The sequence below is a fragment of the Anthonomus grandis genome, chromosome 1, assembly GCF_022605725.1.
Source record: "Anthonomus grandis grandis chromosome 1, icAntGran1.3, whole genome shotgun sequence".
Taxonomy (NCBI): Eukaryota; Metazoa; Arthropoda; class Insecta; order Coleoptera; family Curculionidae; genus Anthonomus; species Anthonomus grandis.
Window position 1 is genome coordinate 48,068,236 of NC_065546.1, and position 14,091 is coordinate 48,082,326.

The following is a 14,091-nucleotide window of genomic DNA, read 5'->3' on the forward strand; positions in this document are numbered from 1 at the left end:
AAGAAAGACGGACAATTGTTTGCCATTTAAAACAATGTATGATAATATGAGGCAACTGTTTGACCTACCAAACTTTAAGTTGATAAAATGTCATTTACTACCACACAATTTTGCTTATTATTCGCTTATACGTTCACCGATTTTGTTGTTTTTAGTTTGGTTAGATAGGAGATTATATACCCTTTAAAATTATGTATCACATTTCCATTGTATAACATTCCTCTGAGGACTACCCTACTTTTAAGCTCGAAAATAATATTATTTATAAGTATGCATTTTCTAAGTTCTTTTGATGGTAATGTCACAAACTGGAAAATTCTAGTCCCTACTGCTCATAGGATTAAGATCATGAAGAAATATAATAATGAGGCGACTTCTGGGGCCGTATTTTTGAAACCATGCGAGAATGGTTGAATGCGAATAAAGTCGAGCGGCAAAATTCGCACACGAATTAAAAAGTGCATTTTTGAACAGCATTCGAAATTTCATTCGCATGCGAACATGAAATGTAGTGGCAACGTAGCAAATTCGAGTGCTATTGGAGGCCGTGTCAACCGGGATGGATTTTTAACCTAACCTAAAATTTAACTCTAAAAACATCAGGGAATTTTGAGGTTTCTTCATGCGTTTCTTGGGTTTTTGCAAATTGACTTTTTTTTTAAAATGAATTCAAATAATAAAAAATATTGCGGTTTTGTGTCGAGTGAGCAAAAGAAAGAACTAATTTCATTTATGGAAGAGCACCCGGAATTAAAGTCGGGCAAATTCACCCAAAATTTTTCGGCTAAAACTGCACAAGCCTTGTGGATAAAAGTAGCGGACAGATTACAGTCTCTGGAGCACATAAAGAGCACATCAATTCTATCGTAATAGTCTTGCTTAATCTATATAATTTATTAAATTGAGCATCTGAATACATTTCAATACTGGGTCAAGAAATGAAGAGTACATCCTATTCCTTTCGACGACGTTTCTTTGCACAAGATTGTTTAATCTTGCCATTTGATTATATTTTTTTTTTTCAATAAATAACAAAAAAAAACACTACGAAAATACTTAACCAACTCACAAATTTAAAAAAAATACAAAGCTAGTTTAAAATCAAAACAAGACAAGTGGCAGAATCGCACACGAACTTTGAAATTCGAATGGTATATACCCATTCGAGACACCGCATGCGAAAAAGTTCGCATACGAAGCGGTCGAAAATATGAATATCGATTTTTCGTGCGAAATCCTCTAATTTCGTATGCGAATCAACGTCGAATGGTTTCAAAAATACGGCCCCAGTCATTTAGCAAAAATACGGCCCCAGTCATTTAGGACTCTAAAAAACTTTATCTCATATTTCTGAATTCTATTATTAGCCGAATACAGGGTGTTTCTTAACCTATACGCATAAACTTGGGAAATTATTGCTAATGATAAATAATGACTAATAGTGAAAAAAAATTAAGTAAAATATTTTTAGTTTCTGAGATAATTCTTTTTTTTTCACAAAAATGTAATAACTTTATTAGGTGGAATTTTGTTTTCAAATTAAGAAGTAAACAAGTCCGGATGATGTGTTTATTATGTTTAGTAGTACCTACTTTGCTATCAGTTGATACAGTTGTGGTCGTATTTCGTTTTTTTATTAAAATTATGCCGCATAATTTTTCAAATCAGGAACTAATGGACATGTTACTGGCATACGGGGAATCAAGACAAAACAGTGTGGCTGCAGCTAATCTTTATGCACAAAGGTTTCCTCATAGGTATTATCCGTCGCGTGAAGCTTTTTTGCGTGTGGTTCAGCGGGGTAGAGAAACTGGAAATTTGAGGCCGAGGCCAGGGCAACATGGTGGAGCCATTAGACCTAGGCGCATTTTAAATCTGGAGAATTTGATTTTAGATATCACCAAAGAGCATCCTGACATAAGCACTAGAACAATTGCAACGCAATTTGGATTATCACCAGTCACAGTTTGGCGAATTTTAAGGCATGAATTACTGTATCCGTTTCACGTCCAAAGGGTACAAGTTTTACTTCCAAGGGATCATGCGCCTCGAGTAAACTTTTGCGAGTGGTTGTTACATCAGCAGCAGTTAAACCCAAACTTTACCAGGAACATTTTAGCTACGGATGAAGCAATTTTCACAGGCAATGGTATTCACAATTTTCGCAACACGCATTTTTGGGCAGTTGAAAATCCGCATGCCATTTGGCGAACAAACTTTCAGCAACGATTTTCAGTAAATGTGTGGGTGGAATTGTAAACGGAATACTTATTGGTCCTTTCATTTTGGATAATCATCTAACTGGTGCTCTTTATTTACAATTCTTGTGACAAAATTTGCCGGTACTCCTTGAAGAAGTCCCTCTTCACATTAGGCAGAATTTGTGGTTTCTCCACGATCGTGCTCCACCACATTTTGCGCGACCAGTGCGACGGCATTTGGATCGAATGTGCCCCGAACGATGGATAGGCCGAGGTAGTCCAATCGGATGGCCTCCTCGATCACCCGACCTTAATCCGCTTGACTTTTATTTTTGGGGCCACCTAAAATCTCTGGTGTATGTAACCGAAGTTGACAATGAACAAGAATTAAGAAATCGGATATTTGCTGCCGCCGAGGAAATTCGACTACAACCTGGATTAGCTGCTGTCTGCAACTCTTGGATTAGGCGTGCTCAATTATGTATTGAAAGTCATGGAAATAACTTCGAACAGTTACTATAATAGTTAAATAAACATTTATTTTGGAGAATTTACGTTTTTTTTAAATTATAATTAATAAGTCGTTTATCTCCGTAACTAAATTTTTTTTTCACTATTAGTCATTATTTGCCGTCAGCAATAATTTCCCAAGTTTATGCGTATAGGTTAAGAAACACCCTGTATACGCAAATGTGTATATAGGTATATTAGGAGATGTAATGTCTGCGCTGCCAGTAAGTCTAGTAATTTACCCCAAGCTGGATTAATGGGAAAATATAGGAATATTAACTTTCCTTTTCAGTTATTATCAGCTGACCTTATTGGACCATGTCCAAGAATGGAAATCAGTATGTTTTGGTTATTGTTGATTGGTTTACAAAGTTTGTTTTGATACATCCAATGGCTAGAGCAACAACCAAGGCGGCTGTTAAATTTATAGAGAATCAAGTATTTCTTATTTTTGGTCTTTGTCAGATATTTGCATGTTACAATGGTAGTCAGTTTACTAGCAAGGAATTCAAGGCTTTGATGGAAAAATATAATGTCCAGAAGGTATTCCATAACGCTACCATGCACAAATGATTCACCCAGACAGGGTGAATAGGACCATAATTACAGCTATAAGGCTTTACATACATGAGAACCATAAAACACGGGATGAATCAATATTTCAAATAGCTCAAGGGATACGTTTAGCTAAACACGATATAACAGAGTTTAGTCCGTCATTTTTAACATTTGGTAGAAACATACCTATTGACGGTTCTTATTATGTGTTAATTTCGGAAAATGCGGATAACAAAATTGAAATAACTCGAAAAATTCATCCATTATCCCAAAGATGCTGGTCATACACTTTTATAAAAGGTAAAAACACAAAATCTACAGCTTCACAGAAACATTTCAGCATCATCAGACCATAACATACACAAAACATCTAACATATAAATAAACAAAGCGTTTATATATTTTTTACGCCCAAAAAATTCAATTCGCCTCAAAGATTTACTATAAGTAATTTATTTAATTAGCCCTATCTAGCTGAAACGTTACATTAAAAGAAAATCTTAAAAAGTTATAATCCTAATTAGAAAATGAAATGTAAGTAGATAAGTAATCTTCAAACTTTCAAACACCCCATAATATATTAAATCTATCAAAAGGAAATTAAATTTAAAAAAAAACTTTCAAAAGAAAAGTACTATATAAAAAAAATCGTAAATCCAATCTCCCCTTCCTTCCTCAATTTCCATAATTTTTTTTTTTAAATATTTTTTTGAGCCTTAGTATGGGTATGTTCTAGTGGAAGACACCCCATACTGGTAAAAGAGCACTAAGTGGAATTTTACCACCACCAGCTAAGTTAGTCTACCCATTGACTGAGTTGGATAACTCCAATGTTTCGCGCCACTGAGTCATCCAACTTCCGCCAAACACCCACTTTGTAGAGCGGCCAGTTAGGTGTTTTGTGTATGTTATGGTCTGATGATGCTCTATTCGAGCGAAACCTGTAACATTTGTCATTTTATTAAATGTTTCTGTGATGCTGTAGATTTTATGTGTTTAGCTTTAATAAAAAATTGAAATAGCTAACAAAACAACAACTGCCTGATGAAGATATTAGAAAGAAACTCCATAGTGCATACTAAGAAGTAAACAGCGTTATGACTTACGAAAACGGGATGTAAAATTTTATGTTTGAAATTATGTCTGAAAAAAGAATTATTATTAAGCTCTCGAAAGCAATTGACGGCTTTGCAGCTAAATTAGCACCCAAATTTAATCCTTGTATAATTAGTAAAGTCTGTTCTTGGAATTTGGTTTATGGTTTAAAGGATAGGGATGGCAATGATCTTGGATATTGGCAGGGTAGTCATTTGAAATACAAAAGCTTGAGAACTTTTTCAAAGAACTTTTAAAATCACTGGCATGATTCCTTTCATCGTTTCAAGACACTTAAAATCCCTACGCGAATAAAATATTTATTTCAGTTCCAGGTAGACTAAAAAAATGACTTTGGCCAATTCCGCACATGCTTTGGTCCTCTAATTCACTGCTGATTGAATATGTCAAGGCACAATAAGTGATTTCACACGATAATATCGTAAAAAACCATCGGTAATATGTAACTTAAAAATTACCTTTTCTAATTCTCTGTTTCTTTGTTCTTGATGGACACCTAAACTTTTGCGGTACTGCGCTTTGAGCGTACTTTCGTCAATCGCCTGGATTTCTTCTTTGGCTGTTGTTGGTCCTCCTCGCGTTCCTCCGACGACGATTTCCGTTTGGCGCTGCGCGAGGCTGGACCGGGGGATCCAGGAGGTGATTCTGCCTTTAAGAACAAATTTTTTTAGTTTTTTTTTTTAAGAAAAAGATATTGATTAAATTAATATTTTGATACATTTAACGAAATATGAGTAAGTTTCATTATTTATGTAAAGAAAATGTTTCATTAGTGTCTTTTGAATATAGTGTTATAATATAATAAACTGAAATAATTGAATTTGAGGATTATATGAACCATAAATTAGCTATTATTTGGTACTACTTATACAGCTACCCTATAAGTAGCTCTATAGTCGATTAAACTAACTTGTTTTAGTCTAAGTCTGTGTTTTTGATAACAAAGATAAAAAGCATACACTACCTCTCGTGTTGATATAGGATCTCGTGTCGTGTTCTTAAACGATATATTTATTATTTTCTTTAAAACATTAAAGAAATTTCGTTAGAGTTCGTAGTAACAACAAATGTCATGTCGAAAAAATAGAAAATACCCAGTGTGGTTTACCATTGAGATTAACAAACTTATTAAGCTTAAGTATAAACTTTATCTTAAATCAAGAACTTTCTACTGGAAAACCAGATCCACAAGGGCTTCTATTAAATCCAAAATTAGAGCTGCCAACTACCTAAGATACGTGGAATCTGCGTTACGAACAAATCCCAGAATGTTCTGGTCCTTTGTGAAATCCTTGAGAGATTCAGCAGATATAGGAAATGACATTTGGGGACAGGATTTATTTAGGTTCTCAATAAATTGCAGATGTATCGTGAATTTTTTTTAGTCCGTGTATATTAATGATAACAATTTAACATGATTGCCTCTTAAAGTTTGTGGTCCACTGGTCTCTGAAGATGAGATTTTAAAGGCCCTCAACAAAATTAAACAGAACAAGGCTATTAGTCCAGATGGCGTTCCAGCTTATGTATTGAAAGGTTGCCGTGATCATTTGTTGAATCCGCTAGAATATCCTTAATATTATTCTCCAAACTTCAATTTATCAAGATATATGGAAAATTACCAAAATAATTCCTATATAAATCTGGCTCTAGAGATGAAATTAAGAACTTAAAAAATTTTAAAAAGTTGTTTACCACTGGTTGCAGATTAAATGTTTTTATAATTTTACTTTTAGATAATAATTGTAACTTATGTTAGATATTTAGAATATTTATTTTGAATTTTGTTATTTTGTTTATTGGCATGACATAAAGGCTATTGCCTTTATGAATTCTAGATAAGCAAAATTAATGTATTCTATGGGAGCTAAATCCTCCTTTGTATGACGTTGCTTTGTCGTCCTGTATACGATTTTGTTGGGAAATAAAGGATATTATTATTTTCATTATAACTATCGCCCAATTATTATTAAGAGCTCTATTTCTAAAGTCTTGAAATTGATTATCTTTGAGCGCCTATGTAGTGAAATAACTGGTCGCATTACTTCATGCGAACACTGCCCAAAAAATCAACTTTCACTAATCTAGTCTCATTCTGTCAATGTCCATGAACCTATTAATGGAAAACCCCAGGTTGATGTTATCTATACGAACATGGAGAAAGCATTTGATGAACTGAGACACTGTACAATCCGGAAATCTTTATCAGACTTAGATGTGTCTCCTTCTAATACATGCCTAATTCAGTCATGTCTCAGTTGTAGGTTTCAATATGTTAAAATTAAAGGTTCCAAGTCGTGTATCTTTAAAAGCACTTTTGGTGTTCGACAGGGCTCTAATCTTGAACCACGGTCTGACATGCAATATTAAAAATGCAAGGGGATTATTGTTTGCCGAAGATTTCATCAAGTGTTTCCTTCAGATTCAATCTGAGCTGTTGCGAATTAAATAGCTTCAGATTAAACGTCAATAAGTGTGCTTGTATGTCATTCAACGTAAATCCCATAATTTTGAATTACACCTTTAATGGTGAGCGACTCCAAAGAGTATCCCAGCAGAGGGACCTAGGAGTGATTTTTAACCTGACTGTTTTATTTTCTAAACACACTTTATCTAAAGTAGAACATGCGCAAAAAAATTCTAGATTTATTATTAGAGCCACCAAGGAGCTAAGTGTTGAAGTGAGTCTCCATCTTTTTGATAGCTTAGTTTTGCCGATATTGGAATATGGCTCAATTTTTGGTCCCCACAGTACAGTACAGCTGAAGGCATTTAGAAGAGGTTTTTGAAATGCATTTATTTTAGGAAATTTGGTATATATCCCGAGAGACGCTGCGATAATGATCATTTGTTGCACGTTTTTGATAGACTGTCTTTGGGTAATAGAAGAATTAGATAATTTTTGTGCACTCTTTTCAAAATACTGAAAAACAGTTTGCTTTTAACAAAATTAACACTCGTCATCCATTAGTATTTTATATGGCTTATCCACGAATCAATCTTTATAAAAATTCTCCCATTTATAAACTTTGTGAATGTTTTAACTTATATGCTTCCGATATTGACATTGATTCAACTAGTCTGAATCAGTTTAAAAAAATAATACTTAACAAACTAAAACAGAACTGAACCGTTCAGTGATGTTCAAGTGTTGGGTATTTGTTAATGTATTTTATTAGTGTGGGTAATTTCTGCGTTATTCGCTCATTTTTGTATTTCCTTTTATTATTTATTACAGTACTTTATATGGTATGTTAATATCTGTAAGTGGCCTTGTAGATGTTGATTCTTGTAACAAATAAATAAATAAATAGAATAAATAAACAAATCTAAGAAGAGAATAATAAATTTCCCATTGCGCTTTTCCATACATTGGCAAAACTTATTAAAGAATGGATCTTTTATTTCTTAAAAAACATAATAATTTAAAAATCCATGAATTTGAATTCCAGCAGGATTACGATGTTCGCATTTGTTAAAGTGCTGCGATAGATTAAATGCTGGTGATGCTGCTGCAGTAGTGTTTTGAGATTTGTGGAAAGCCTTTGACTTTGTGAATCATGAGTTCCTACTAGGAAACTTAAGCGGATTTGGTTTTAGTTGTGACGGTTTGAAGAGGTGAAGTCCTTCCTATTTGGCCATGTCTGTGAATTACTGGTGTTCATCCATGGTTCAGTTTTACTGCTGTTTCTTTATATGTCCCTAAAATTTTTAATTGAAGGAAAGTTGCATACGATACAACGATCTTGTGGCATGATAAAGATCCGTCCTAATTAAGTAAAAAAATAATTGCTGATCTTCGCAATGTAAAAGCCTATCTTAAATCTGTTTTAAATAAGTTAAAAAAAAATTTTAATGTTTCTAAGACTAAAATTATTAAATTGAAATGTATGGATTCTTATGGACTCAGTACTTGTTGCAACACAAAATTTGGGGAACTAATCTCTCATTTTGGCAGTAAGGTTTCGTCTGGCTGTTATAATCTTGAGAGTGATTTAGATTTTGCGATAATTACGTAGCATTTTCGGTATGATATCCCATTCTGACGGTCCTCTTTTCAATTTGTTTTTAATGGCATATTTGTTTTCCAGGGAAGCAGGTCGCTACTCGATCTAACCGTACTAACAAAAAATAAATTACTTAAAACAATGAACGCCGATTATTACCTATCTAAAAATTAAAAATTAATTTAAATGAAAATATTGGGAAAAGAATACTCAAAAACTATAAAAAACCTATATCAAGAGGCACCAAAACCATAATTATTAGTAAAGTTGATATAACTGTTGATAAAAGTTGAGTTTGACCGCTCTTCTGAACGATGCAACCGATGGTTTAGATTTGAGGTTATTAGGCAATGTATTATAAATTTTAACTGCGTTATAACTAAAGGAACCTTGAAATTTGACAGTTTTATGTTTTGGTAACATGAAGTTTTGAGAGTGACGTAATCGTCGACCATGTATGCTATTATTACTAGCTAACTTGTCATAGAAATATCTGGGAAGTTTGTTGTGGACAACTTTATACACCAGAGTAGCCATATTTATTTTAAATCGCTTATCCAGGTTTAGTCACCGAGATGCCAGAAATATGGAGTAACGTGGTCAAATTTTCTTTTGTCGTATCAAAACTTAAGGATATAAGACTAAGGAGTCGGTTTTAGTTTGATATTGGTTGATAAAATGTCCCTATGCATGTATACAATTCTTAGTATATAATATGCTTTTTGTAAAATATTATTGACATGATTTTCAAAATTAAGTTGATTATCTAGAATTATACCAAATTTTTTTTCGCAAGTAGAATGCTTCAAAGTATTTCCGTCAATGGTTATATTAAAGTTACATTCTAAGAATTAGGCATGACGAAAAGTAATAGTGTTGATTTAATACTATTAAGAGCTAGTTTATAAAAGAGCGATACCTGAACAATTGTATTTAGGTGAGCATTAATGTGCCTTATGGCATCATTCAGCTTACAAAAGAGAAAGAAGTGGTATTTAAAAATTCATGAAAATCGCAGGTATAAATGGAAAATAGAAGTGGGCCCAAAATACTACCTTGTGGAACTCCTTAACTAACATTCATATAATCAGAAAAAGTTGAATTCAAGCGAATTCTCTGCATTCTGCCTATTAAATAGTATCTCAGTAATCCTATAGCTGACTCATATAAGCCAAAATATCTTAATTTGGTGAGAAGAAGGGAATGATCCATGGTATCAAAAGCTTTGCTGAAGTCTAGCAACACCAAGGCAGTTATATTTTTATCATCCAATGCCCAAAAAATATCATCACATACATGGAGTAATCCAGTAATAGTACCACATTGCATTCGAAACCCAGACTGGGTACTTGGAATTGTACATTTACGCATAAAGAAATCATTAGGTTGTTGATGCATGGCTTTTTCCAATATTTTAGAAAAGGTGGGCAATATAATAATAGGTCGAAAATGAGACAATTCGGTTGAGTTCCTATTTTTTGGTATGGGTATAAAGCGGCATTTTTTCATTCAGATGAAAATTTGGATGACAAAAGATGGACTTTATTTATTATAAAAGTTATATAGGGGGTAACATAGGGAACTAGGAAAGAAATCATCTTAATTCCAATACCGTCCGATCCCATTGAGGAAGAATTTAGGCTAAATATAATTTTCTCAACTTCCTGTTCACCAATTTCTTTAAATGTAAATACATTCATGTTTGCTTGTATTATGTTTGTATATCTATTGATTATTTCATTATTTGTGGAAATTACATTACCTTTTGGAATACTATTAATAAAGAACGAATTAATTAATTAACCCGCGTTTGTAAGGTTATGATTTGCAAAAGAATTTGATGCTTTAGAAGTAACGTTAAGCCCTTTTAAGGTCTTCCAAAATGATGCTGTATCTACTTTTAATATATGATTTAGATAAGCTTTTTTTCATTTCGTATAGCGCTTGTTGCAAAAATTCAAATAGAAAGATATAAACAATAATATTTATAGTAGACACAAAAGAATGCATAAAATTGGAGCAAATATAAAACAATAAAAACAGTTATACGTGAAAATTACTCAACACTATATAACATATAAGTTTAGTAACCTAGACGTAATAAAGATGAAATCTTGGTCATCAATAATGCAGATAAGACAGTAAATCCCTATTTATCAAAAGCGCTTTTGTGCACACGTTGCTTTATTATTAAAATACACAATTGATGATATTTGTTATTTCCATCATAAGTAAAAGAAGCATACCAAATTTAGTTAAATCGACTTTTTTCACCCACACTATATCTAGTGTGTAAAAATCTTTTAGAGCCACCTTGTATACAAATACACACTATTATAACATTCCAAAATTAGTGTTGCAGTACACGTTAAGAACATTTTATGCTTTGTAAGATACTGAAGTACAATTACTTCATATACAAACAAAAAAAAATTACAAAGAACCGATTAGTAACAAAGTTTAAATAACTAAATCAATAATAAGCAACTCAGAGGCATATTAGTTATACTGGTCCTGCCGTTTACAATGTATTACCTGACTTCATTATGAATAAACCATTTAAGGTTGTAAAATACAAAATAGGTCAGTGGATATTGGAAAGTAATTTTTGCTTGAATTTTTAGACTGTTTTCTTGTGGGTATGTTTTAATTGCTAATTGATAATGGTAATAATATTTACATGTTTAATACAAAAAAAGGACAAATATTATTTATAAGATAAGATGTAACTTTAAATATAAGAAGAAATTAACTAGAATAGGCAGATAACTAACACGCACAGATTTTTAAAATCCATTGTGTTGGTAAATACTGTTTGTATATTGTATAAATGAGTTTTAGTTAATGATCCAACCTTCAATTTGTAAAGAAGATGTATTGTATACTAATAATAATAAATTTGAATACTATTTTTTAAGGTCTTAACTAATTTAAAGCCCAAAAAAAGGATAAAAAATAAAATAATCACGTTTAAAGGTGAGCCAGAATAAATAATTACCTTTTTAGCTGCCTCTACATCTTTTATAGGATTCTGGCATTCTTTTAAATTTTCTATAATTTTATTGGCCGGCTCTTCATCAATATTTTTGCTTGTACCCTGTTCTGCTGGATTTTGAGCCGTCGCTGCTAATTCTAGTAAGGGATCTAAACCTAAAAATACCGTAAAGAAAATTAAATTGTGTTTTTTTTTAACCAATTATTTAAGGTATCCTCACCGAGTCCCTCGGGATTTACTCCTTGATTAACTAACGCTTGTAATTCCTCAGGTTGTGGAATAACCGGACTACCGCACGAGGTACATACGGTGGGAGTGGCCGGAGACTTGCAACGCCAGTACTGGAGTTCGGTTTTGCACTTGTTCAGTTCTTGTAAAAGTGTACTAAACTTTCGAGAGATTTCTTCATTCTTCTTATCGTAGTCGTCCAACCTATAAGCAAATTGACCTGATAAATGAAATATACTTAAATCAAAATCTTTTATATATATCTCTCTCTCTCTCATACATGTCATAGGGGTCTTACTGTAAAGGAAGATATATGAGCACTATTAAATTAGAAGTAACTATTCATTTAACTAGAACTAAGAATTATCTTTTGCTCAGGAGCTATCCAAAGTCAATATTTAAAATTATCTATAGCATTTTTGACAGATTTTTGCCACAATAGTAAGTGCAGTTTTGTTAATTTTATTGTATTTGTGCTCTTTCAGTCTATTTTTTAGGTACTCGTTTATTTGGCCGCTGTACCTTTACAGTCATGCAAGAGAATTCATTAATAAATTAAAATTTCTTCTGCATGGAAATTATTTTCAAGAAGATACGTATATCTTTTTATTTTGTGGTTTTAAAATATTAATATTAAAATGAGTTTTATTTATTTGTAAATAAAATAATAAGGATAGTTGTTTAATTATAATGTTCTATTTTGCTTCTTTAATTGCTATTTTCCTATTTTAGTGTATTATTTAAAACGTCAATTAACCCCTTCTTTACCAGCGACTTATCAAAAAGTAGTAGCAACCGATATGATGCTAAGATCTACAGAATACGTCAGAAAAAAATTGACAAGAAACTCTTTTTTCACATTTTGGATTTATGTATTTTAAACAGCCATGCATTATTTCTAACCCGACATCCAGAAAAGTTACCACTAGCAGATTTTCAACTGAATCTTACTCGACAACTTCTTGAGAGGCATATTATTATTTTAGAAATTATCATATTATTTGCAACCGATTTTATTTCACATATAATGTAGTAAAAACTGCATCAACAAAATCCACTGCTCCAAATCAACAATGTCTTACGGAGCGTCACTTTCCTGCTATCATACCAAACAAAACCTGCTACCATACCAAACCTATCATACCTGCTATCATACCAAACAAGAAAGTTCGAGGATGCATTGTTGGTTCACAATCTAAAACTCGGGAGAAAAAAAGAGACGATATTCCAGATATATGTGCAACGAATACAACGTTGTATTGTGTGTCGCTCCCTGTTTTGGTGAATATCACACACAGTTTTATACTAAGAAGTTATTAAAAAAAATGTTCCTAATTATTTACCTAGATCTTTGTTAATTACTTTTCGTTAAAATTTTGTGATAAAATCTTAAGTAAAGCTTTTTCTTTGTCTTATTCCTGTGTGTCGTATTAATACGTCACTGAGGTGTAAGGCTTGTCAAAAAGTCTGCGAATAGGAGTAATTTAATGATATTTGTATGCAATAAAGAAAGGGTTAATATAAATATTTCATCGAAATACTGGATAAAGAGCACTGAAAATTTAAATACATACCTAGGAAACAATATAGCCTTTGTGTAGCACAAAGTTTTTAAATTACCGTTTTCGTTGTATAAGGTCAGATCTAGAAATGATAATTCGCAGGTTTGAATCCCGCCCCAGGCAAAACCCTTTAAGTGTTCACTTCAAAACTTCCTCTAGTTTAATTCCTCTTTTTGATTTTACCTTGTTGCATATTCCAATGTCTGCTTCTGTTGATCAGCCAGTTGCTTTTGCTGATCGGTGATCTGCTTTTGTTGTTCGGCTGTCTTCTTCTTACAGACTTTCAATTCATTCCTTAGCACTGACAACTGGTTATTATATCTTTTCATGCCCTGCTTAATCTTACGGATACGCTTGCGTAACACCATATTGGATTGGGGAATCTCTACAAATTCCTTGGGAAAAGAAAACTATGATTCAAAAACCATTTACAAAAAGAACAATTTACTTACTTCTCCATCTAAGACATCAGGATCATTGTGATCTACCTTGGAAGAATCAGACGACAAATTTGAAGACTCTAATCCATATTTAGTAGAGTTTGGGCCTAAATTTCAATTTTTTGAATAACCAAAGATCAAATTTATATATCTGTATTTAGTACTTACTGGTGAAACTACTGGAAAAACCTAAAAAGTCTGTACTGAAATAGGCAATTTCTGGCAAGTTTGGCTCAATTTTTTCTTTAAAATATTCCATGGCCATGGTGGACAAGTCAAAGAGCTCATCTGTTACTTTGTAAGGCAAATCAAGCCTAGGAGTGGTCTATATAACAAATTTCAATTTCATTCAAATCCATTAAAAGAAATCAAGCAGTTTAAAGTTAAAAATCATCTGGCTAGAGATGAGAACAAAATTAATAAAACTTCAACCATCCTCAGTGTGTTAAAACATACACTGCTTTTCTTTAATGT

General features: G+C 32.5%; 1 protein-coding gene across 2 annotated transcripts in view; it reads right to left on the reverse strand.

The window, feature by feature from the left end:
* LOC126742547 (F-box only protein 28) overlaps positions 1 to 14,091 on the reverse strand; it is a 43,673-nt gene that overhangs the window by 8,708 nt on the left and 20,874 nt on the right. For both annotated transcript variants that reach the window (XM_050449221.1, XM_050449216.1), the window contains exons 5-10: positions 13,786 to 13,942; positions 13,630 to 13,724; positions 13,361 to 13,572; positions 11,608 to 11,819; positions 11,391 to 11,542; positions 4,844 to 5,034 (exon numbers count right to left, since the gene is read on the reverse strand). In XM_050449221.1, coding sequence (XP_050305178.1) covers positions 4,882 to 5,034; positions 11,391 to 11,542; positions 11,608 to 11,819; positions 13,361 to 13,572; positions 13,630 to 13,724; positions 13,786 to 13,942 — 981 coding nt within the window. In that variant the 3' untranslated portion in view covers positions 4,844 to 4,881. The remainder of the gene's footprint in view (positions 1 to 4,843; positions 5,035 to 11,390; positions 11,543 to 11,607; positions 11,820 to 13,360; positions 13,573 to 13,629; positions 13,725 to 13,785; positions 13,943 to 14,091) is intronic.